The sequence below is a fragment of the Nannobrachium achirus genome, assembly GCF_963921795.1.
Source record: "Nannobrachium achirus genome assembly, chromosome: 8".
NCBI lineage: Eukaryota > Metazoa > Chordata > Actinopteri > Myctophiformes > Myctophidae > Nannobrachium > Nannobrachium achirus.
Genome location: NC_137817.1, coordinates 19,271,570 through 19,298,429, shown reverse-complemented (window position 1 = coordinate 19,298,429; position 26,860 = coordinate 19,271,570). Strand labels below are relative to the sequence as shown.

The 26,860-nt window shown below is 42.1% G+C and overlaps 1 protein-coding gene across 1 annotated transcript in view; it reads right to left on the bottom strand.

Annotated features, from left to right (window-relative positions):
• The window catches only part of LOC308289795 (tumor necrosis factor receptor superfamily member 19-like), a 31,566-nt gene extending 4,790 nt beyond the window's left edge, over window positions 1-26,776 (bottom strand). Inside the window, exons 1-9 of the mRNA XM_080731548.1 lie at window positions 26,289-26,776; window positions 25,179-25,253; window positions 24,643-24,756; window positions 15,229-15,407; window positions 14,479-14,564; window positions 5,086-5,250; window positions 4,597-4,722; window positions 3,759-3,861; window positions 2,148-2,464 (exon numbers count right to left, since the gene is read on the bottom strand). Of these exons, the coding sequence (XP_080587674.1) occupies window positions 2,148-2,464; window positions 3,759-3,861; window positions 4,597-4,722; window positions 5,086-5,250; window positions 14,479-14,564; window positions 15,229-15,407; window positions 24,643-24,756; window positions 25,179-25,241 (1,153 nt within the window). The 5' untranslated portion in view covers window positions 25,242-25,253; window positions 26,289-26,776. The remainder of the gene's footprint in view (window positions 1-2,147; window positions 2,465-3,758; window positions 3,862-4,596; window positions 4,723-5,085; window positions 5,251-14,478; window positions 14,565-15,228; window positions 15,408-24,642; window positions 24,757-25,178; window positions 25,254-26,288) is intronic.
• Window positions 26,777-26,860: the final 84 nt, after the last annotated feature.

The following is a 26,860-nucleotide window of genomic DNA, read 5'->3' as shown; positions in this document are numbered from 1 at the left end:
TCTAGCCCCTATGGTTTGCGAGAGACAAATAATTGAATGTGAGTTTTTGCGATTCCCATTATAAGTCAATGGGGAAAATTAATTCACTAATAAATTAATATCAATTAAACTATTGAACCTTTCTCTTAGCAAGTTACTAGCCCACGATTCCCGAGTAAGCCGGTCGATTTGACATATGGCGCGAGTGTGTGGTGGCAAAACTGTGGGACTAGTAGCGTGCCGAAGTTTAGGAAGTTCAGGCTACATACAGACACACACACAGACCCACACGGCCACGTATAGGGAGCCTGTGCTTCACACAGCTCCAAAAAGAAGCTTTGTCTGACAAACAATGTGTTGCCTGTTCTGGTATCTGCTCATATCGGTTGGGATTTATTTAGATATTTCTTAATGTTTTTGGAGGAAGCTTTGGCAGCTCAGACCTGTCAAAGCTTAGTTTACATAAGGTATTTTAGTTTCCTGGGCTTAAGAGTGTTTGCTCTCTATTTGTATGACCCAGTCAAACGTTGGACGCGGAGGAACAAACCTCGTCTTGCTCAAAAGTGCTTTAACAGTGACTATGAAACATCAAGTGAGCACCTAACTTTATGCATTTATTCAGCCACTTGCATAAAACATGAGGAATAACAGAGACATTTGGTCAGGAATATCAAAATGCAGAAACTGGGAATATCAAATGTAGAAATGAATGCACCTTGTGCCTAGAAAAACTGAAATCACATCCCTGAACATGCAGGTGCTCTGAAGCCCCAGGTCTTTTACAGTAATAGTCAGACATGCAGGGACCTTGTTTTTAACCCATTGTTTGTTAAACGTTCACTCTATCTACAGTACAGCGTTGCATAAATTACTCAACCCCAGTACTTGAGTCAAAGTGTGGATACTCCCGGTAAAATATTACTCAAATACAAGTGAAAGTTGCTCAGTCAAATTTGTACTTGAGTCAAAGTACAGGAGTACTTGCTTTTAAAACACTTACATATTTTAGTATTGCTGTATTGAAATTTGGAACATTTCTCAAATTCTACACATTTTCATGCAGAAAATCAGAAATATTGAAAAAGCAGAACTACAAGCTCACAACAAGCTTATCGTCTCTGTCGGGCAGAAACCTTGTATCTCCAAGTTTCAAATGTGTACGTTTATTTTTGGAGCTGTGTGAAGCACAGGCTCCCTATACGTGGCCGTGTGGGTCTGTCTGTGTGTCTGTCTGTCTGTGTGTCTGTCTGTGTGTCTGTATGTAGCCTGAACTTCCTAAACGCTACTAGTCCCACAGTTTTGCCACCACACACTCGCGCCATATGTCAAATCGACCGGCTTACTCGGGAATCGTGGGCTAGTAACTTGCTAAGAGAAAGGTTCAATAGTTTAATTGATATTAATTTATTAGTGAATTAATTTTCCCCATTGACTTATAATGGGAATCGCAAAAACTCACATTCAATTATTTGTCTCTCGCAAACCATAGGGGCTAGAGTTTCAAGACTTGGAGAGGAGGTTCATAATTATTTCAAGGATTAAATAAAAAATAATTGTGTCATTTGGCCGCATGGTGGCGCCATAACACCCCACTTTACGTTTTGGCCTGTAACTCTTGAACCGTAGGTCGGAAAATTAAAAATATTTTTTCCCTGGATTCCTTGGGTCATGACGCATCTCCCCATATAGGCCACGCCCATTTGCGCCATGATAGATTTTCCGCCATCTTGAATTTTCTCCAAAACACACTTTTTGCTCCTTTTCCTACATATTTTCTTCAAATGTCACAAAAATCGGTACACATGATCCACACACACACACACACACACACACACACACACAGCTCCACTTCACACGGGTGTGATTTTTTTCTTAAAGTAAAGCCCTGCTTTATCATACATGTCTGTTGCACAAAACTAGTGAAAATAGCAGATAAATACAAAACGAACAATTTTGGACATAGAAGGTTTCCGCCCGACAACGACGTTATAGATTGTAGAAATGTATTTTTGTAAGTTTAGATCCCGGGGTCCCTTCCTAGAAATGTAGTGGAGTCAAAAGTACTTGATTTGTCTTTGAAATACAGTAGATAAAGTTTAGATACAGTACCTCAAGTAAATGCAGAGTAAATGACTCGACCACCGCTACAGTCAAATATCCCAACTCACCTTCCAAAGACGATGGATGTTGCCTGGGAAGCAACACATCTGTCAGAGTTTCCCCGTAACTCTCTCCGGTCCTCCGGTCCGGGGAGTTCTTCTGGACACCGTCTCTGGCCCGGGACCCTTCCTCTCCTCCCTCCACCTCTTCCCCTTCTGCCTCCGACCTCCCCGAGGCTTCCAAACTGTGCCTGGGTGAGCCGACGCTTTCACAATGCTCTGGGTTCTCCATGAGCGGCCACGTCTCGCCGGTGCCTCTGGAGACGGACTCTGGATGCGCTCCAACGTGGACCGGTCCGTCGCTCCCTTCACCAGAGTTTAGGTTTCTGGGGAAGGAAGAGAAGGGGCTGGGGTCAGCTGCATAAATCTCTCCCTAGGTGTTCCTGAGTGCTTCAAGCCACACAGGCTTGGAGAAACGAGTGATCTCACAAACAGACCAATGTGTGTAATGTGTGTGTCTATGTATAGTTTATTTTGTTTGTATTAGTTTAGAACTAGCTTTTTACAATTAGTTAGTACAATTAGTTAGTACAATAGAACTACATTTAAAGTTTTTATAAAGAGCTGTTTTTTATTTATTGTTGCTAAAAAGACAACTCAGAAGTATAGCTTGTTTTAAGCAATGATGTTGGGGGGGGGGGGGGGGAAGAACCCTAATTCTTCTGCTTTATAACCAGTTAGAACCAGCAAATATACTTAATTTCCTAACACAGTTTTCCCCCCCCCAAGTTGTTAATAAAGATGTAGCTGTGATATTGGGGAACAGGAAACAGGATCTATCACCGGGGCTAAACTGATTATTCTTCCTACCGGAAACCAAGAGGAGGTGTGAAGAGGAAGGTTGCGTTTTGGACAGACCTTGTGGCGGTGGAGCGCCATTTTTAGTGTTTGCCTGCCTGGTGTTTCTAGGTTTAGTTCACACATACCAAAACGACTGGAGGAAGAGGGACACAGTTTGAGGGCCTGTGTTTGGCTTTGCTCCTCGATGAGTGCAAGTAAGGTCACTATTTCTGTTAGTAGGGATAAATAATTTAGATTGTAAGTAGTAGCCTACTGGTTGTGTGGTTTGTTCATTTGAACAGCACTTTTACTTGTGACGGAGGGTTTTCAAGTACTGTATAAACAAAGACATAGGTTGTTTTCTGAGCTGTGTACAATTCTGGTTGTTGGGTAGTTAGATGTTGGTTGATTGAACATATGATTGACCCCGATATACCATGTATAATGCATAACATTGTATAGGTATGGTGTATATTGTATATAGTATTGTGTAACATGAGTGCCAATGACACGCACAAGTTCCAGAATCGGTACCATTCTGAGGTTTTCTACGTCCGTGAGCAATGTGACGGCATTAGACCCCACAGCAGAAGGAGCGGAAATGAGGTTCGTCTTTACTCTTTTGTTTCTCACATCATGTGTCATTTGAAATTTGAAATGTAACTTCGGTACCTCTAACTTAGGTAACTCTAATGTGACTAAATACAAAATTGTGACAAAATTCTTCTTCATCTGTTCACATTCTTAACCAGGCGCCTGATACTGGTAATATGTTGTATAAGTAAATGATATAGACAGTTTGTACAGCAAGTGTGTGATTTACAGCAAGGTTTTGCTCACCCATCATTGAGGCTCATCTGTGACTGGAATGGGCTTGTGTTCTGACTCCGCCCCAAACTGCAGCTCTCATCACAGCACAGAGAAGGGATGAGGTGGACCGGGCCTGAGCACCACACACCCAGAGAGACATAAGGTAAAACAACAAGGTAAAACTTTATGAATCATCACAGGGAAACTCATATATACCACCAAAGCGTGTAACGAAGCCAGAAATAACAAAGACGACAAAACTAACACCACTACTACTGTAATGGATGCAAAGAACCAAATAGCATAGGACAGAGAAGTAAGCCATTTACCATGAGAGGGAGTGGGTTGTTGGCTGATTTACCACTGTTTCAGGGTTGTGGCACGAGGCGAAGCCAAGTGCCAAACAACCCTGAAACAGTGGTAAATCAGCCAACAACCCACGACCCTCAAATGATAAATTGCTTTTCTACCACTTCTACCATATAAATGAAAGAAAACACAGTTGTAACTTGCAAGGTTATTTAGTTATACAACTGCAACACAACAGTGGGCGGGGTCCATGAGCCAACTCAAGGTTGTTGACTGATTTACCACTGTTTTAAGCCAATCAGAATCCAGTATCTGAACTGATGGTATCAGTATCTGATACCATCAGGTGTCAGAAACAATGGGGATGAATCGCTAGTTAGCTAGTAGCTACCTATTTAGGTTGAATAGCTAGATCAATTGAAGGATAAAATAAGAAAATGCTAGGTACAATTACAGTATATCAGTCACCATGATGGACATCAGAAACCAACATCACAGATTATTCTTTTTATTATTTATTTTCTTCATAAGAATCTCTTGGGTGTGAAGCAGAACCTACCACACGTGTGTCCGGGGCCTAGGTGACACTGGCAGCAGGGTCTCTGGGGGAAGTCATGGAGCCAGCGCCGGTCCAGACAGGACAGCTCTGACCCACCATACGGACCATCTTGGGCCCTGAGAGAGGCTGTGAACAAACAGGAGCTCCATCAGCACTGGTAAACTGGTGACTTTGAGTCGAGCGTCGCTTCATAGAACCATCTCTTGCTTCCATCTAACCACTCAGCTTTCCTATGTGCTGCTATCTGTTTCGATAGAGGAAAACAATTAAAAGAGAAGAGGACTGTTCATTTCGCTTTTCAACGTCTTCTCCTTCCTGTTTGAGGTGTAATATTGTAGCAATAATACACGTACATACTAGACTACATACTGTGTATGATAAACGGAGAGAGACAGTGCTGATATAAGCATATATATATACCACTCCCTGTCGTGTTTAAAAGGAATTTTAGAATTAAGTTTCTCTTTTCCAAGGTAAGTATTTACTCACCACTGGGTTTCTTCTCCAACAGCTGTCTCTTGCAGTAGATGACACACAGGACCAGCAGAGCCAGCAGCACGGTGGCCAGGGCACTACAGATGACCGCAGCCAGCGCCATGTCCCGAGGACTGGTCACCACCGAGGGCAGAGGTACCAGGTTCACACGTCCACTGCCTGCCCACAGAGAGAGAGAGAGAGACAAGGACAGGGAGGTTTATAAAGGTTAAACTGCATTTCAAGCACATTCATGGTGTGAAGATAAGAGTTTAGCTGAACACCCTCCACTTCCCCATTTCTATTTCTTATGTATATTACAGTTTAATTATTTCTGTGTTGTGCCCAGGACGATGCAGGGGTGGGAATAATGGATTAGATATTAGTGATTGGGCAGGGTGGGGAATGTGAGTGGTATTTTCTGTATTCATGGGTTTCATTTGTAGTCCTACAACTGGCCATGTTGAGGACCAACACAGTCAAATTGTGCCAATCAGACAAATTGAAACACCTGTCCTCAACATGGCCATTTAGGACAACAAATGAAACCCATGAATTAAAATGTATACAAATGTAGTCAGTGAGACAAGTCAAAACGACTGTATACAGTACATCGGTGTGAACTCTTGACAGGTTTTGGGAATTTTTGGAATTAGGAATGTTTGGCGATAGACTTCCACTGGTTATTACAAGGCAATAACAATGTGGTGTCAAACAGACAATATAATTTGAGACTTTAACAACACCGCATCTATCACAGTGTAATTGTACTCCATGAAAAGGGTGGTTAGTTTATTTTAGCACATACTCGTAAAGATAAAACGTATTAAAGAACAAAAAGGCAATTGAAAACAACTCATCTCAAAATAAATCAAAGAATCTGTGATAATTAAAGATGACAGATAATCCCCTCAATTCTTTTGCCTTCTAGCACTCCTTTTCATAGAAGCTCTAACCAAGAAGAAGAAAAACATGTATTAATTACTCTCTGGTTCTCATACTCTGTGACCCTTTTATCCCTCTGAGTAACAGTCATGTGACATCGCCTCCCAATTCCCGGGTCTGTGAATAAGGCAAGAGGCAGACCTTTTGGCTAGATGTTTGGACATAAGTGCGTGCCGTGCGTGCATGTGTGCGTGGGGGGGTGTTGGGGTTTACAGACAGAGACATGCCTCGGTTTGAGTGTCTGTCAGTCAGTGTGCGACTGTATCACTATCAGAGTGCCAGGGTTCATGTGTGTGCATGCACGAATACTGTACACATACAGTATGTGTTACAGTATATGGGTGCTACTGCCATGAATAAGCTGCTGCTAGCATACCGTCACCGTCGGGCAGAAACCTTGTATCTCCAAGTTTCAAATGTGTATGTTTTTTTTTGTTTTCGTAAAGTAAACCCCTGCTTCATCATACAAGAATGTCGCACAAAACTAGTGAAAATAGCACACCAACTACAAGCACACAAGCTACAAGCCTTGCGGTGCGAGGCGTTGTGTGCTTTTTAAAATGATAAATACAAAACCGTTTTGGACATACAAGGTTTCCAGATTTTCCACCCAACAACAACGATACGGTAGTCATCACATCGCCCAGGGGAGTCATTTGATGTGCCTGTCTGTCTGCTCCACCTCAACCTGCCGGCAGCATTCGCACATGCACACTATCTTGGGTCAAGACTTTTTGGCTCATTACACAAGTTCCCACAAATAGTGGGAACTTGTGTTGGATGCTGTAGCTTAAAACACTTTAACGTGCACTCTGTTTTAAAGTCTGGCTTCTGCTATGTCTAGGTCTAATTATGGTCCTGGCCATTAGCCAAAATTTGGAGAAATATAAAACAGGGGTGATAAAATGATGTGTGTTTAAAAGTGGGAATGCCACAGACTTTTGGCACTTAAACTTAAATAATCTTCAGCAATTTATTCGCTATTAATCTTTATTAATCTTTCAAATATTCGCTATTGACTTAAATTTGTAGAAACAATGAAGGAATGGTGGATAATGTGAACACCTCCAATTAAAAGATGAATTGAAAATAGCAATAAAACTGACCCAGCTGACTGACTTTTGTCAATTCAGAACTTCTGAACTTCAGTCATTCTTAAAAATCACTATTATCCCTCTTTCCTTCACCATTTCAGGGTACCACAGGAGTTTGAAATAGACTACTAGAGCCTTGCTTTTTGTCTTTAACCTGTTACAGCACTTTGGTTGACCTGGTCATGATAAATGTGCTCTAATAGTTTGAGTTGAGTTGAGTTGAGAGCCCTGTGACGTTATTACAACAGCAAAAGTGACAAACCGAAACGCTTAAATTGATTGTGTTGATGCACGCTACTTTCCATGCTGATGGGCTTATTGCTTTGGCGTGTTAGACCTTGTTTGTCTACTCAAATGTCTACTCAAAATCTTCGTTCATGGCTTGCACTTACTTGTATTATTTAGCATTATTATAATTCTTAGTATTTTCTTTTCTCTTTTTGTTTTTGGGCCCAAGCCCTACCTGACCTAACCAATTTGCATAAATTGTCGACCCGAACCCGGCCCTACCCGACAGGCTTTTTCGGGCCCCGTCAGGCTCGGGCTGAACCTGAGAACTGTAGTTTGACTGCTCTGCACGAATATGACAAACATATCTGAATTCTCTAATTGAAAAAGCATTGACCTTTAAGGGCCAAACCGATTAAAATAATTGCCAGTTACCATTATCGGTAATCAAATATAATTTTGTTAAACGCAAAAAAGATCAAAGTATTCACTGCACAGATCCAGATAGCTCAGTGGGTGTGGGTTTACAGAGAGCAAACAAGGTAACCTGAAATAGAAGAGTTTGCCTAAACTATGAAAATGTTTGACTGCTTGCCCACCAGGTAAAAAAAGTGATTGTGAGAAATAATCTGAATAGATAGCAAACACTATAAACAGCTTTTTGTTTGAAAGATATTTTTCAATGAGACCCCTTCTATCGCTGTTTGCTTTTTGGTACATTAATCATAAATCGAACAGGGTTCAGCCTATTCATATCCAAGAGCTCTTTGTTATGCAATGTAAACATTACTTCAGTGTTAGGCAGGTTCTTTTCATTCAAGCCAATAGGGGATAAGGGTATTTTAACATTCCATCCAAGAGGAAGAAGGGGAAATAACTATCCTAAACTCACAGCAGCAACATACCAGAATTCTGTTTCCACGGTCACAATGAAAAATCTTTTAAATGTGTGCATTTTAATACGCATAGTCAAGAAATACGTGATAACTGGTATTGAATAGTAACACCCGCTTCAAAATGCACAGCTGATTTAAAGCAGTGGGCATGTTGACCGCATTGTGCCCAATTTTGCACGTAAACAATGAATGTTATAATATAACCTGAACAATATTTGCTTTGGAATATCCACCCTGTCATCACACTAACCATCAGAGGAACTCATAATAAGTTAAGCCCTGTTACCTGCCAAAACGTGAAGGAACGAGAGGAAAGAGGCACGACACAGTTAATACCCCCAACAATCATACATGCAAAGATGAAAGTACTCGACTACCACACACTGAAAGGGTTCAGACGCCTTCCGTTACTTTGATATCTTTACTGTCTTCAATGTCGCCTTTACTTTCACAATAAGTTCACTGTTGATGCTGGTAAGAAACAAAGCAATGGGTCTGAAGCCTTCCTGTGGACACTGTTGTGCATGAGGCAACTATGATCTATAGAGTCGTAAAACGACAGGTTGTACCAGTTTATCAACCAAATATTGGTATTAGCAGTCAAAAAGAATCAGCCATCTGTGTAGGCATATTGTCTAGAGACACATGGTGAATACAACTACACCTATTGTAGATGATAGAAAACATTGGAACCGGCCAATAGTTGCTTCCAAAACAAGTTAAGCTCAGAACCACACCATCCATAGACAATATCCATATTATCCTACAGGAGTATGTAGATGCTGGTGCCAGTTTAAGAAAATGGAGAAAACTAAGGGATAGACAAAAATGTTTTTGTGAGATTATGATGAACTGATGGACATATGGATCAAGCATTATTCATACTGTATGTACAAGTACAGGTACATTTATTCATGTACAATTTTGAAGTATTACCATCTCTCAATATTTTATACTTCTACTCCACTAAATTCTCAGAGGCAAATATTGTACTTTTGACAGATTTAGATTATTAATTAATTCGATTTTTAATTAATTAAGCTCTTCGGCTATTCAAAAATAACCAATGTATAATGTGTTTTGAGCTTGCATTGTAAGTTTTGAAAGAATATTTATGAAATGACACATTCTTAATACTGAGAAATGTTACGTTTGGTACTGTAAGTACGTTTTTATACCAATACTTTTGTACTTTTTACTCTAGTAAGATTTGGAATACAGGACTTTTACTAGTAGTGCCGTTCATTACATTGTTGTACTGCTAGCTTTATCCCAAGTAAAAACTCTGAGTACTTCTCCCACGGCTGGTAATAGAGTCATAACCCAGGGTTGCGAACATGTATGTTCAAAACAGCCACGGTGATCATCTTCATCTCTCCCACACACCGCAATGTCAAGCTCCTTTATCAAGGCCCCTAACAGCTGCAGCAAACACAGATAAAGCTTGGCCCATTGAAGAGAGCTCACCTGCTGATGTTATCTCCACACCGCACTCTGCCAATAAACCACAGCCTTTGATATAGCTCTGCCTGTTGACTCTATGGAATGCCAAAGTCAAGGTACCAAAAAAGTACTTGGCAAGTACTACTTGGCAATTACTGAGAGAACTATGGTTTGTCTATTGTTTGGTTGGAGAAGCCTTTTTAGACGTCAAATGTAAAAACCCTGTTTAATAGATTCTTGGTAAACGTTGTGGTTGTGGCTTCCTGGTTTACCAGTCAGGACTGATACGTATCTTAAGATAAGATAAGATCAATTATATTGATTCCCTTGGAGAAATTCAGGTATCATAGCAGCAATAGCAGTAAGAGTGAAACACACAGGTACAGGTAAGAGTAAGAATCAAACTAAATGGTCAAACCACCAAACCAAGATTTATTTTTCTCTTCATTTTTATTATCATCTCTCTGCTCTTACATATACCCATCCTGTCGCTACTATATTGGCATGGGTTGCTTGAAATCCCCACCAAAAAATTTTATATTCATTATCTTTTGCTCAATCTCCAACTTTGAGAATGATGATGAGGATTTTAGTAAAAAGGAGAATGTTTTGTGAATCCTTTACTCTGAAGAAACTCCTCAGCTTACATACATTCATTTAAAAAAGGTTTTGGTTATATTTGGTTATTAGGTGCAGTTATAATTTTACTATGACGTTTTTAAATCCGGACCCTAACTATGTACAGCCTTTTGTAATACAGGTCCCAAAGAGAGACGATTACAATCAAAGAAGTGCCTCTGCCAGAAAGTGTAATTGCTTAGAAATATGTAAAAGCGCAAGGGGCATGTTTGTGGCAAAGTATATTATAACAGCCAACGCCCCTTTTTAATGTGGCAACAAAAATATTAACAGGGGTGCATGCACAAATCCACTCTGGCCCAGGTGCTGGACAAACGGAAATACAAGAGAAGAATAGAGTCCGCAACACTGGTAAATACTCAGCTCTGTTTTAATGCTTCAACGCTTGGATCCGTTTGGATCTTCTTCAGGAATAGTATTACCATGTGGTTTGCATTTGCATGCTGGGTACTTAATTAAGATGTTGGTGAGGAGGCACTCAGAAATACTACTCCAGGCATACTGTATCTTCACTGACATGTGATCCGCTTTGGTTTTGATGGCATCATTTCTTTTTAAGAAATGACTCATAGGCAACACAAGCCAAGTTCTGTGGTTGGTAGAGTAGAGGCCATGAGCCTTTGAACTAGGTTGGCAACTCAGTAAATACGTCTGGGATTAAGTTAAGTAATGTCTGAACCTCAAGGTTATCACTGGGGTCAGAGGTTTGATGGATCTTAAGATAGCCTACAGTAGCATGTCAAAATATAAAGGTCTGTGTATATTTCAAGAGCCTGAGTTTGCCTGTAAACATGCAACATTTGCATCAGTCCTTCAAAACACATTTTGGCTCACTGATTAATCCTGGTTTTAAAACTCCTGCCTGAAACTGTGGAAGATGAATCTATACAGCATTTTGTGGCTGGATATCAAAGTAAACATAATGTAAGTGTCTTGGTTAGTCAGGAAGCAGCTCAAAACAAGACTATTGTGTTCAATATTGTATTCAATATGACCACACCAACAGATGAAAGTCCCTAGCCTCTTGTAGCCAGAGTATATCGCTGTGTGATATAACCTGCCCTTTTCCAAGGGTCAAGGTTAATAAAATTGGCCCTGGGCACAATTGGTTAAACCAGACCAATACTGGGCCCTGATTGGTCATCCAACTCTTTTGGGTGAGGAAATGGATTCACAGTTGAGCAGGGCCAGACCCAAATCCACCACTGGCAAAAGGTTTTGGCGCAAGCGGATTTCTCTGATTCCAGACTTGAGACTCCCCACACCAACAGATGCAACTCCTTAAACCACCTGAAACTGCGGTGTATATCTGTGTGTGTGTGTGTGTGTGTGTGTGTGTGTGTGTGTGTGTGTGTGTGTGTGTGTGTGTGTGTGTGTGTGTGTGTGTGTGTGCGTGTGCGTGTGCGTGTGCGTGTGCGTGTGTGTGTGCGCGCGTGTGTGTGTGTGCGCGTGCGTGCGTGTGTGCTCTATCCAGTCCAGCCATCTTTTGGGGATCTGCCGTGACAGTGAAGAACTCCAGCAGATGAAACACATTAAAGAGTCTGAAGGAATCCATAAAACACAGTCTCATTTCTACCAGAGTCCATAAAGTCGCGGGGGGAAACGGAGGGAGAGGGAGGGTGTGGAAGCAAGAAAGGGAGCATAGAAGAGAGGAGAGGAGGGAGAGCTGGGGAGGGGGTCTGAAGATTTACAGTCACTTCCCCGACGGTGGCTGGCCTCCCCTGCACAGCTGCACCGTCGCCTGGGGCCAGTGTGGCCCTATTAGAATGATCTGCCCTTTAAGTTTTCACCACCCTCCGCAAGATAACACTGGAGGGAGGGAGCCAGACTTTCAAACATTTGGAAGCGCTCCACAGAGACTCTCTCAGTCTGTAGGATCTAACTGCCAGCTATGTACTGGGATACAATGGGGTCCATTTTGTTTCAAAGTCCCCGTCCCCCCCGGTATCAAAACGAGAAGTCAGACAGATGGACAGACGGGTAGATGGAAGGAGCCTGTGTGTGCTCGTTACACACAGCAATGTAAAAAGAAAAAAAAAAGAAAAGACATTCTATTAACCAAAGCTAGACCGTGAAAAGACTGTAGGGCAAAAGGGTTAAGCTGCTAAAACAACCGTGTAACAGTCCTGACCAAATTGGGGTTCATTATGGGAAGATATGAGCACAGGCTTGTTCGATATCTTTAAAATTGCCTAATGGTAGGGTGAGTCGTTCAGTTAGTGGGCCGCGGCCCAAAGAACACAATTAAATCTCAGTCATTTAGTATGACAACTAATCGTAAAATGTCATTATGGTGACAGGCCTAATCTCGGAGCCGTCATCGTTCATCTAGCTCAGGGGTCTTCAAAGTTTTCAGGCCAAGGCTTAAGTTGAGAGAGAGATGAACCACAACCTTATCATAGATTCCATATAGTTTCATTGTTTGACAGCACAATCATCAGCGTATTTTGGATTCATGTCAATTTGTGTTTTCAGATATTTAACCACTTGAGTCGTCATTACCTACTAAACTTGACCTTTTACTCTGTACTTAGTATGCTCTTTTTTCCCCTGTACACCAAACCTCTTTGCCGAAAATAGCCGATCTACAAGCTTGTAGATCGGCTATTTTGGCTACAGTTCTCAGAATATGGACACTAGTGTTCAGGTTGTTAATATAAAAAGGATTGGAAGATTTTGAGGACCCCCTGTAGTAACTCTGAGGACCCCCTAGGGGCCCCGGACCCCCTGGTGAAGACCCCTCTAGCAGATGGCTGCTGGACCTGCAGCCACGGTGGTTCAGACACACAACGCTGCCAAAGCAGAAACAGCTGTTCTCTTCCACAGTCATCAGGAAGTCACACTCAATTACCAAAGGTATAAGTTCACTGGGACCATTCGCTTTATACTGGAGTCTCAAAATCATAAGGTTATACTTAAGCACTTGTAATGGGCGGAAAAAAGTAGGAAGGTAATTGGATGTGTGGCCTACTGGAATTCAATCCCTGCTTTGTGAACATACTGCAACAATGTAACTCCCCTCTGAGCTTAATAGGTCTCATTAAAAGAATGGTGGTAAATTGTACTTGAGATGGTCGCTTACTTTACAGTTCACAGTAACTATGCACTAAGGTTATGACAGCGCAAACATTTTTGGAAGGATCATTCAATTACTCATCATTGACTTGCAAAGTGGTGGTAAGAAGCCTTAACTAATGATGTAATGCCTAAACCAACATTCAACACATTATTTGGTTAATCAATTATTAGTGTTGAAGTTTCCACTCTCTCATTAAAACCTATAACAATGCAATAATATTTTTGAGGCACTATTTAAAAATATTATGTCCTTGAGACATCAATGGAACATTTAATGAAGGAAATTCCCTCATTCAGCCAGAATGGAGTGATGATAGCTGGCAACATGGACCCAGTCTTGGCAAGGCCTGCTATTATGCTAGCAGTATCCATTTCTACATTTTAACGGTTCTGCTTATAAAACCAAGCATTTCTTTGGACATAGCGCACAGTTGGCTCGCTCAATAAGACTTTGTGAATGAACTACGGGGTTTCTCCACCCATTAGGTGAAGGCTATGGTTTTGATTACGCCAAGGACCTTGTGCTGGCATGTTTTATATGAAGGTATGTGCTTTGTTGTGGCATTAATACTGGCTGACTGATTTAACATGGAACCTTGGTTGTGGCTGCATGCGTTTGGACTTGGGAGTTCGTTTATTGTGCTAGGCTAATGATGTTTGCTTTCAGGCCATTGTGTGCATGTGCCTTTATTCCCATCGCAGGTGAGGTCGACTTTCTTTGGCCTTGTATGCAGCGCCACAAAGCCAAAGAGCAGTTAAGCACATGTGCAATGAAACATAAAAGAATGATTTCAAAGTCCACCACCTCCTCCCCATCAAAACAACATTTTGGTGGTCGTTGGTACAAGACAAGTTGGTACATTTGTCACATATTATACTGTATCATAGATCTGTGTATGTATGTAGTTCATTTGTTAATAATATGAAACCTAGATCCTAGTTTGACGTTTGACTTTTAAAACATAGAAAAGTAGTTACGTCTGTTTCACCTTAATGCCGTAGAATAATGTATTCCTATATTCATGACTACTGTTATCGCAATAGGTCAATAGGTAGGAGTAGGAAAATAAAGGATAAATGCTCACAGTGTGGTTCATAGGGAGGTGGAGGGTCCCCACATGGTATACACTCCATGTCTTGGAACCCACTCAGCTTTGTCTTCCTGTAATATCTGTCAAAAGCACATAATTACATTTTATTAGCCAATACGTTCATTGTGCATGGTTGAGTCTTTCAGGTGTGAAACGTTTTAGTTACTATTGTATAATAGACTAGCTCTACTCTACTGTGAAGCTGGTGAGTAGACAGCTGAGGCAAATCTCTCTTAACTATTCAAACTTTTGAATACAGATTTCATTTCTCTCTCTAAAAAAAAAAAAAAAAAAAGAACAAGTGGTACAAATAAGCGATTTCGCGTAATGCCCCACCGCTCGCGGTCGGAGCTGTGGTGGACTCGAGATAAAAAAACTAAAAATAAATTCCCCTTCTAAAAGAATAGCTGATCTACAACCTGGGCTATTTTTTACTATTCCTGAAAATGTAGGAAATGTTTTCACCTATAATGCCCAAAATAGGGATACCCGGGATAATGTGGTTAAATGAACCACTTGAACCCCAGCATTCCTATTCTTGGGTGCGTATATGCCACCAATAGTAGATTTACAAGCTCACAATACGCCGCGGCGCGTTCTGAGCTTGTAGATTGGCTATTTTTGGCAAAGATATAGCCAAAAGAGGGAAAAAAGAGTACAGTGCAATTCAGGTCTGTTATACCAAGTATAATTGGAATTAGTAGTTAACATTTTGTTGAGGTAAGTGATCAGTTGTCCTCTCACCCGGGCAGGCAGTCGCCACACACGGCGTTGCTGGTGGTGGAGCAGTTGCCTTTCTGGAAGCGGTTGATGAGGCCGCAGTCCAGACAGGGCTTGCACTTCTGCAGGCTCCTGTCCTCTTTGAAACGGCTGCTCCGGCAGGGCACACACCGGGCATCCTCTCCGTAACCGAAGCCACATTCCTGCAGGGATTACAGAGACAAATACCCCCGGGGGTAAGAGGTGGGGTCTGTGGTGGTTTGGGGGTGAGCGGGGGTGGATGCAGAGGGGTGGGTGGGTGTGATGTGGGTGCAGCTTGATGAAAAGGGGGCGTCTTGAATGTGGACTGCCAGGGGTTCGGAATTAAAGAATGATCTTGGCTCGCGGGATCGGAAAAGGGGAAACAATAGCTCGACTCTTTGGAGAGTCTATTTTACACTGGCAATAATCTCCCTGACTCTCTGTGGCATGAATGAGTGGCCTTCCGCTGCACGGTCCAGAATGGCCAGTGATTTGAATGATAAAGGCCCTGGGGACACCCACTGTTGTATTATTGCAAGTTTATTGCAGAGTTGTTTTTGTCTCCCCCTCTCCCTGGAGCAGACTCAGCAAGTGTCCCTGTTGATTGAGAGGCCAGTGTGCAAAGGCAAGCACTTATTTGAGCCGGTGTGAGAGTACGCCCAAGGATTATGGAGGAGTATACAGGCAGAATGAGATGAATACCCATGCCTTCGCCCCACAATGGGAAGTGCACTTAAAAAGCACAGCTTCCTATTACTGTGTGACTGATCTAATGCTAAACCTGCTTTGTCCAAGAGTATTAGGCCTCTTTTCCAGATTTAAGTCTGTATTCTGTAACATAGTAAAATAAAGAGCTGGTTTCAATCATGCAAAATTATAGTTTGGCACACAACAAAGGGTTTTAGAAGGCATACATCATGTAATACATAAATATAAACTAGTGCATGAGTTTCCATGCTATGATATCTGGAGACTATGCATAATAACTTTATTATTAGTAATGGTTTGCCTTAAAGAAACAAATTAACCCCCCCCCCCCACACACACACACACAAACACACAGGTCTCCCCACTGGAATTCAGCATATCATTTAATTTCATCCCTCTAACAATGTGTGGAGTGTGGACAGCACACTATATGCTACAGTACATGATATATATTAGTATATCACATGTCTAGCTTTGCCTCCGTCCTTCACAGCCCTCATATCCCCGTTGGTAAAATGGCGGAGGCCCATTGACCTTGACTACCAAATAGACGCGGGAACATTTCGCATTCCAGCAGATATCATTGTATACCACTCTAAGTAAAAAAGGACCCAGCAGGAATGACATCATTCATTGTATCGGCTCTACGGCAGCTGCCCCCTCCCATCGTCCACTGTTCACCCGCTGCTACCGCAACGCGCATTCCCCAGCCAGAAGGATGGATCAGGGTGGCGGTGGGCAGCGGGGGGCTCATATATCATTAAAGTGAAGGTCAGCTTCAAACAGGGCGCTTCTCTCTTCGCCCGTGTCCCATTTCACTGCCTGGGCATGCAGTCATGCCGGAATGTGGGCACAAGGCTCTGAAGAGTGTGTGTGTGTGTGTGTGTGTGTGTGTGTGTGTGTGTGTGTGTGTGTGTGTGTGTGTGTGTGTGTGTGTGTGTGTGTGTGTGTGTGTGTGTGTGTGTGTGTGTGTGTGTGTGTGTGTGTGTGTGTGTGTGTGTGTGTGTGTGTGTGTGTGTGTGTGTGTGTGTGTGTGTGTGTGTGTGTGTGTTAGGTCTGGGGTAAGCAGGCTGGCAAGGGGGGGAAAAGGACAGAGGGGAAGAAGATGTGATTGCGTGACGGCACCGTAGAGTCGGGGTAGAACATGAGGAATTCAGTCCTTCCAGCCAAACACATCTGAGCCTGACATTGAACCCTGGGCCAGGCCTGGCCGGAGGTGAACCAGCTACGGGTTGGGCGACCGCAGCTGTTGTTATGAACTAGCTCTCCATATAAGGCTCTGCTCTCTGGCGGGACGGGACAGGGCAGGGCAGCGGAACAGTAGAGGTTGGGGGGGAGAGGGATCGAGAAAGTGAAGGTATAGATGTTGAGTGCTGGGGGGGGAGAGAAAGAAGCCTTTGCTGACTAAAGTTTCAAGCCATGATCTTGTCTGCCTTTAGAGATAATAAAGGCCAGAAGACAAGGCAGCACAGTAGAGGAGATAGGTTGGCACTGCAGCACCACAGGCTACTATAACCTGGTCCTGTATGAGGGCTGCAGGGGGGCAACCACCAGGGGTTGAGATGCACAGTTAATCGTGTTTAATTGTACAACATAATTTGAGTTATGTCTGCATCAATACTGAGGTAGTTCATCGTATTGTCTGCGAGCTAACAGTATAGTATAACCATCTATCTCTATTGCAGAGTGCTTCAGGCTGGATAGGATTCTTTGCGGGTTGCACATCCCAACTTTATGAATCCAGATGATGAAGTAATGGGGCCCATGGAGAATCCATCACCACTAAGCCCCGTGTTGGCTTCAGCCTCTGCCCATGTGGCACCACATGGCAGGATCAGGGGCTGTTGCCACGTACACACAGCAGGGCAGGGCACCGAGCTAACTTCTCCCCCTCGCTCTATGCAGGCAGCACAGCACATCTCAGGAGTGATCTCTTTGTTCGCTAACAACAAAGCCCAACAGAAGGGCTGACACCCTAACCTGATTGAGTGTGGCAGCTTGAAAGTGAGAAAAGATCTCTAGTGATTCGTGATGGAATGGTAAATTAAAATGGAAGATTAAATAAAAAAAGAACCTAGCAAACTATAGCCTTTAAAAAACGATTTCCAAATGGTGATCTCCCATAAGACAGACAACCATAAGAACACAGTATGTTAAAGAGAATAAATGTGCTGCATAGGTCTGCTTAGTGGTTGAGTCATGTTTGTATCAAGTGGTAGACAGTCGTGGTATATTCAGGACTTCATCAGTCTGCTTCAATTAGCTAATCAATCAGCTAACTCAAATGGGGGTACGTGTATCCCTGGGGGTACGTGGAGGTACTGCAAGGGGTACTCAAAAATGCCCCAAAAAATTAAAATAGAAGTTTAAATCATGCTAATATAGTTCATAGTTAAGGAATGAACTCAAATTGAATTAGGAGATGGAAAACCTGTACTGTTATGTTTAATGATGCCCAAATTACATGGTACCAAGAAACTGGATGAAGTTATTGACATGAAAACTTCTTATTTATATATTTTATATTCTTGAAATGGGGGTTATCACAGCATCATATACCATCATTTATGTATATTTCAATTGCAGTTTTATAAGCAAAATGTTGTTGTCGGGTAAAGGGGGTACTTGGATTCAGAAATCAGGGAAAGGGGGTACTCAAGCCAAAAAAGATTGAGAAACACTGAGCTAACTGTATACAGTGTGTATAGGGTATTGACCGACTCACTGATTGACCTTGATGAAAACTAAGTTGAAAAAGCCCTGTATTTAAAATCTCTTTTCCGCTCCTTCAATCTTCTACCTATCTGGTGTGGGGGGCGAGAATGCCAAGCAAAACAGCGGCAGAGGGGAGCCTGGCTGTGAGCTGAAGCATGTTCAGACGGGGAGATGTTTCAGAGATTAAGAGGGAATCACACGACTCTCCAGGGGAGGCCAGTCATCTGATCTGCTTATGAAATGGTGCGGAAAACAATGCAAGGTTGTTAAGGCAGTGTGCCCTCCTAGCCATGGTGCAGACCCACACTTTGTCTGCCTCTACGCAATAACACACATACAAACAAATCAAACACGACAACACACACAAGAAAAACTTTCTCTGTCTGGCTTTTGTTTCTTCTTTACCTAGCATATCTTTCTTATACAAAAATATTTGTAATACTGTCATTGTCTGTATGCTGTGGCTTTGACCCATGTACAGTAGTCCTTAATAATTGGTTCGTTGGTGATTGACAAACGTAAGCTTGCACTTTGAGTCATCGAGAATGAATGCTGAATGGATAGATGTAAAGCTCTCTTTCACAGTTTCTCTCTTGCTCTCTCTCTCTCTCCCTCTAACTATCCATCTGCCGACATACTCTATCTTTCACTCTCCAATGCAAGCCAGCAGTCCTCGGCCCCACAAGGGTGACCATGGGAAATGCTACACTCTTTTCAATGCTGTCGACACATCAAAGAGATCTTGCCTCTTTGCCAGGAGCCAACGTTACCATCGTGCACTGGGAGGCAGTCGCCACACAGTAAAATCCTCGGTGTTAAGTGTATTAATCTTTACACTCCCAAGAGTTGAATTACCACTGAGGATTTTACTGTGCAAACTCTTACCCCTTCATTTTTTGATGCAAAGCCAGTGGAGATCAACTCGCCACACAAGATAGCAGGAACCAAACAAAACAAAAATACAAAGAGAAAGACAGATAGATTGTTATGAAGGACGTTCCCTCTGCGTGGGTGGTTCTTTTAGCTTCAGTCAGTGTAGAGGAGCTAATTGATGTTTGTCAGCCTGCCTTTAATACAGAAAGACACACACACACGCACGCACGCACGCACACGCGCGCGCACACACACACACACACACACACACACACACACACACACACACACACACACACACACACACACACACACACACACACACACACACACACACACACAGCGGCAGACTTCCAGAGCAAACTGGGGCACATTCCTTTGGGATCTCTATGGCAGCCGCAACAGAGGAACGCCGAAAGTCTGCTTCCCCTCTCAACGACTATGGCACACTCTGGCCCTCTAGGAGTGGTGCTACTGGTCTGTACAAAGACTGCAAAAATAATTTATTGTAATTCTTTTGATGAATGTATGTAAATGCAGTACACGGCTGACAAACAATAATTCTAATATTAACATTATTAATTTCTCTTATGGTTTATTTTTTATCACTTTGAAAAATAAAATACAAGGTGTAAGTGAATATACTATAAAATGCGCAGGCAATGAATGGTTTTCTCCTATGTCAAACTTGTAGGCAACTGCAGATGACTTGTTTTGATAATGAATTACCCTTTTCCCTTTATAAAAGTTGCAACCTCTTAAATTACAGTGGTTTCAGATAATTGAGTATCGATCCCTACTGGTCTGAAACAAAGATCTTTTCAGAATATGAACATATTGATCGAGGTTACAGGTCTTACATACAGATCTGTGCTAGCTCCGTAACATCTTTGCGTTATTAACAAATTTCACCTACTGTTTTACACATGTAAACCTGTGATGGGACACTGAAGTTGAATCTGATTCTGAAAGCTTCTCTGGATGTAGGTGGCCAGTTAGTTTGTGTGCTCAAAATGTATATATGTAATAAAATATATACAGTATATTACACATAAGCCGAAATGCTGTGTTGTTTGGCCGCTCTCAGGGGTTAAAGCCAAAAGAAATCAAAAGACTGAAATTTATTTTCAGACCATGTACCAATATGTGATTTCTGAAACATGGCGCGCGCAGCGGACACCAATAGTTTCCCTTAAGTTCTGAACTGCCTTTACTGAATGTGTGTGTGCCAAACCATGCTTCATTTTATAGAAGTATCTTCTGAAGTTCTGTTGTATTCTATGCTAGTCTGGCCAATTCAAATACTCATATCTTGAAATTATAACTGCTTTTTAGTTTGGAGATCACTTGACTAGTAGCGTTTTGACGACTTTTTCATTCATGCCGTGGCCATCGCTACACCTCCCCCTTATTTATTTTGTTGTGGATCTGCACTGATCTCAGAAATAGTCCCTATGGAATCCTCAGGAATGAGAACTCTAACCCCTGCGCTCTGGTATTAAAATCATTTTGGGAGCATCAATAAGGTGTGCAGACCTTCACCTTTTGTTTAAAGTTATCTATTTGATCGAGCACTTGATCGGTGCACACAAATATTTTTGCACACAAATATTTTTGTGTGCACCTCTTGACCGCTCAAAATCTATGCACAGCAATAGTCCTGATGTCAATTGTGTCTCGGTTATAAAAATGAGTGGTATTTTAAAGCCTGACTGATTTTGATTAACCGATACACTGGGTGTACATCTACGATTTTACATGGTATATTTAAATTGTTGGATACTTGTATTGAAAGTTATAGTACTGCAGATTCCCCCTGCTAACCCCCCCAACCCTCCACCTCTTTCTTAACACACACACACACACGCATGCACACTCACGCGCACTCACGCACACACACACACGCACACACACACACACACACACACACACACACACACACACACACACACACACACACACACACACACACACACACACACACAATTCTAAAGGTGATTCTTAAGTGATTATCATTCTTATTATTTTTTACATGTTAATGGTGCATTTTTATAGCGACTATATCCAAAGCGATTTACAATGCGCATTACCATCACACATTCACACTCACATTCACACAGTGATGGAGGGGAACCCTAGCCTAGCTGAGCTAGACATCCAAGCCATGTTAAAACAAGGTAGATACAGCAGTTAGTTAGCTAGATGCATTACAGTAGTATCTAGGCTGGCCCCAGGCTCGGGGAACCCATGCAAGTCACAAACTGCTCATCGGGAGCAGCATTAAGGTTCAATGTCTTGCTCAAGGACACTTCAACACTAATCCAGGGGGAGCCACTCTCACTCTCCCTTAGCCACTGCCACCCCTGTTCAATAGCTCTACATTTTGACCGTAATCATTGCAAAAACTGTCAGTGTTTTGGGATACGGCTTTTAACCAATCAGTAGAAACAACTCACACAAGATAAAGGATATAGTTGGATCGTTTTCGATACTTCCGTGACCGTGGAGAGCGATGGTCCGTTTCTCAGTGGTTTTGTCAACTATGAAGGTTAAATAACAAATTGAGCTCCCATGCCCCTCGCAAAAATGCGGGCAAAATCTTTGACAGCTGCTGAAAGTTTGGGCCCATTCACACTATACTATAAAGGAAAAAAATACCCCCCAAAACTCTGCCTTGAGCAGCATGTGAGGGGTCAAACTAGGTTTTTTTTAATGATTCTGAATCCATTGCAAGCATTTGTTTTGCATGAAAAACATTCCTTGGGCTAAAAATAGACCCCTCAAAAGTGTGAAAAGTGATGACTCATCACTAAACCATAGTTTTAGCCCAAGGAATGTTTTTTTGTGCAAAACAAATGCTTGCAATGGATTCAGAATCATTAAAAACAAAACTAGTCTGACCCCTCACATGCTACTTAAATCAGATTCTTTGGGGGTATTTTTTTTCCTTTATAGTATAGTGTATGGTAAGTGAATGGGCCCAAACTTTCGGCGGCTGTCAAAGATTTTGCCCGCATTTTTGCGAGGGGCATGGGAGCTCAATTTGTTATTTAACCTTCATGGTTGACAAAACCACTGAGAAACGGACCATCGCTCTCCACGGTCACGGAAGTATCGGAAGCGACCCAACTAATAAGTGAAATTGAAAGTGATGAAACTAAACAATCAGCAGACTAAATTGAAACAGAGACACGACAACATTTTAACTGATACATCTTTGCAGATTCTCTTTTTACAAAACACATCACTATGCTATCACTCATATCGCGCGCGCGCACACACACACACACACACACACACACACACACACACACACACACACACACACACACACACACACACACACACATCTGTGTCCCATCTCTCTCTACACTACTGTCAAAACAGAAATCAGAAAGCCTTCAAAGTAACCCATGAATAGAAACACTACTTTGGGAAGCCTTGTGAATACAGGGGCTGAGTCTCTAATGCGGGGCAGGCATCCTCCCCGCTACCTTCAAAAAATGAGCAAGCCAAGCAGCCAATTATTAACCAGGACCCTGGGGCGTCTCGCTGCATTCGTGCCTGTTGATCTGCCACAGGAACACGAGGACTACTTCAGGACTACTGAAGCGTATTACAGACCACAGAGTGCATGTCTGCGCCAACCAAGATGAAAGGCAGCTAGGCTTAAACAGCATGTGTGCAACAGATGTCAAGGGGTGATAGGGTGTAAGGTCGGATACTGTAGTTTAGTTGTTGTTTTTTTTGTTCACCTGCATGTACCTGTGCATATGTTTAAGTGGGTGAATATGTTGCAGCAATAGAGGGTATGTGTTTTGAAAAGGAAATGTACAGCAGGCTTTCTCTTGCAAAATGCCATATTATCTGTTACCTAGAGGTTTTACGTTTTATTTTATTTTTTCACTTACAAAGCACACCAAAATCAAATTGCCCAGTTGAAATAATGACTTATTAGTTTGGATATGTAGTGTATTGGGATCAAGCCCTTCATTTGCTTACCAAACTCCAACTAATGCCTTTCAAGGCCTGTTTGTACAAAGCACACAGCCATACAGAACATGGCTAGTACGGCGGTGAAAAATTAATTGTGGTGAGCAGCAGCAAGCATAGGCATGGCTTATTTCAAACAGCAGAGACAATGAATTGGAAAGGGAGAAAAACAATGGAGTCCATTCAACTACAGAAGGTCAAAAGTAATGGGTGTGACGGATTAAAGAAGGGCCGGCGTTCACAAAAGCTAATAATTATTTGGCTGCTCGTGCCATGAAAGGGAGGAAGTAATAAATAATTTTAGGTACCCTGGAAAAGACGCACTTCTCTAAACAAGGACATCCATTTTGTTCCTGTTCTGGTCTTTTTCCGTGCTTGGAGAGAGAAGGTCCTTTTTTTTTGTTTCTTTTTTAGTCACAGAGGGAATGATTTATCCAAGTTTTTTTTTTGCTCAAGGAAATAACAGGGTGACTCAAAGGAGCAGGTTTCTGATCCCTTCCTACCTACTCTTTCCTTTGTGGAAGTTGTGCCAGTTTTCTTCAGCTTTCACAGTGTGGCAGAAGCTGCACAGAACACCAGCTATTTCCCCACAAACGTCAATTGTGTACAGCAAAATTGAAGTCAAGCAGAGTTTTAGTATAAGATGGAGCAACAATGTGGGCATTTAAAACCTCTATACTTTAGTCCGGTGGTTCTCAACCTGTGGGTCGGGACCCCCAGGGGGGTTATTTTGTGGAGGGGTCCCCAGATGATTAACTTAACGTGCAACATTGTTTTCTTACTCAACAATAAAAAAAAAAAAACATAGTTTGAGTGTATAGAGGGTGGGTATCTGCACATTTCTAAAGTGACAATTTAAGGACTTTTTAAAATATAAAATGACAAATTAAACATTGGTCAAATTATCAAATATCAGCGGCTGCAATTGTGAAAATAAAAGGCGTTGTGAGCATGTAGATCTGCTATGTTCACAATAGAACCGTGTTATACAAAATGTAATGCCTCAACTGTTAGTGCTCGTAAGGTTTGCGTGGGTCCACTGTTAAAATATGATTATTTGGGGCGGGTCGCGGCCTGAAAAGGTTGAGAACCACTGCTTTATAGTCAACAGATCATTAGGGCTCAAACCTTTGATAGCTCCTGCCCGGCGTCGCACTGCTTGCACGGTTTACAGCTGCCAAACTGGTCCTTGTACTCCTGCTCTCTGCACTCCCTGGTCTCCTCCTCGGCCCTCACGGGAACCTGAGAGCCAACAGTGATTTGGCGAAGGGGCAGGTTAGGGATTCCTGCGCTTCATCACGGCTTTCATCAGTAACACATAATGCGGACTGAACCCAGAGCTATGCATCATAATCCCCCCTCATAATAGTTTCAGTATTTCAGGCCCCAGGGCTTTGACTCCTCTTGAAAGAGCGGTTTGATACAGTCGCATATCTTCCCATCATGCACAGGGAAAAAAGGCAGTTACTGCCAGGAGACAACAGATGTTTACAATAAATGTAATGATGAGTTGATTAGGGAATGGGCTAACAATTATCCAAAGGCAATGAATGCTCAGTAATTATGATAATAATTTATAATGATAAACATGTAATAGCCCTTTTATCACAGTGGAAGCCACGTTGTTATTGGATAGTAATTGTAACGAATGAGAATATATTTACCAGAGATGAGTATATCACATGGACGGTCAGCAGTAAGAGGGTGTGCCGAAGCAGCCAGGCCATTCTGAAGGACCGCTGTTTGAGAAGGATAATAGCAATTTAATGTAAGTGGTGTGTGTGTGCGTGTGTGCGTGTGTGTGTGTGTGTGTGTGTGTGTGTGTGTGTGTGTGTGTGTGCTAAATAGAATAGCGAATAAAAAAATAAAATGGCCAAAATCCCAAAATCCTACATTGGTATATTCCATCTCATAAACAAAATAAACTGAACTTTATAAGGGAAACGTATTACAGTCAATATACAAGTAGACTAGTAGAGTGTTAAACATCTGGCATTATGATCCTCCTTAAACAACTTCAATTATTCACAAATGTGGCATCACACCCATTTTATCATTTGACTTAATATTCCATGTAGAACAAGTTACAACTCATCAGATCAGCAACACAGCATATCAAAATCTTATCAAAATCTTGAATGTGTCAATAGCTCCCCATGAACTATAGACCTACCACATAACCGCTACAACTGCAGTTTAACATTCGTACAATATTATCCAATTACCAGTGGTGTAAAGTAACTATACATGTACACAAGTAGTCTAATGGAAAATACAATAGGCCTACTTTTACTCCACTACAATTATTTGAAAACTTTAGTTAGTAGTTACTTTGTATATTGATTATTATTACAAAACATATAGCCTATTAACCACTTCAGCCCTATATACATTTTGGCCATTTGAAAATAGCAGATGTAGAAGCTCAGAGTCGCAATGCAATGCATTGTGAGCTTGTAGATCTGCTATTTCCAAAAGATTTGTTATGAAAACTTAAAATGGGACATTCTGCACAATGACTACTTTTACTTTGTATTTTAAGTAGCCTACATTTTGATGCTAATACTTTTGTACTTTTACTCAAGTAGGCTACATTTTGAATTACTGTAACACTTGTAAGTAACAAAGTATTTCTATATTGTAGAATAATTGATACTTTCACTTAAAGTAAAGACATGTAGTAGCCTACCTTTTTCCAACACTGGACATGACAAACAACAACAACAACAACAACAACAACAACAACAACAACAACAATAAAACAACAACCTTACTTGCTATAAAACGCGTGGTGGCGGAACACAGTGCGGTTTTAAAGCAGGTCGTGCACCGGTCTGCAGACTCTGCACACCATCCCAGTCCTCCTAGTGCTGCTGCAGCGCCCGCCGTGCCCGTCTGTCTGTGTGAGCCGCTCCGCTCCACACCAACCACTACCAGCGGGTTGTTCCACCGCACCGCAGATCAAAGGCGACGGGATGGTTGGGATCTGAAGCATGTAATCTGATCTCCGATCAGCAGCAACGAGCGCAGGCTACATCAAAGCGCAAAGCAAAGAGCGGCGGAGACACTCCGAAACGAAACAGTACCATTATTATTATGATCATGTGACACACAGTTAAAACTTCACAGGTTTTCCCAAGCGATTGCTTTTCTTTAAAACAGACTGGATGCTAAAGTTAAGGGGAGAAATCAAATGCACGATGGAATTAGAATTGAGTAGTTATTCCCTATTCCGCATTGAAATGGTTGAGCCATATAACTCAACCCGTCCCCTCTCTCTCTATCTCTCCCTCCCTCTCCCTGTGCTCCCTCTCTGACTGCAGTGTTTGTTTGGTTTATCAGAGGG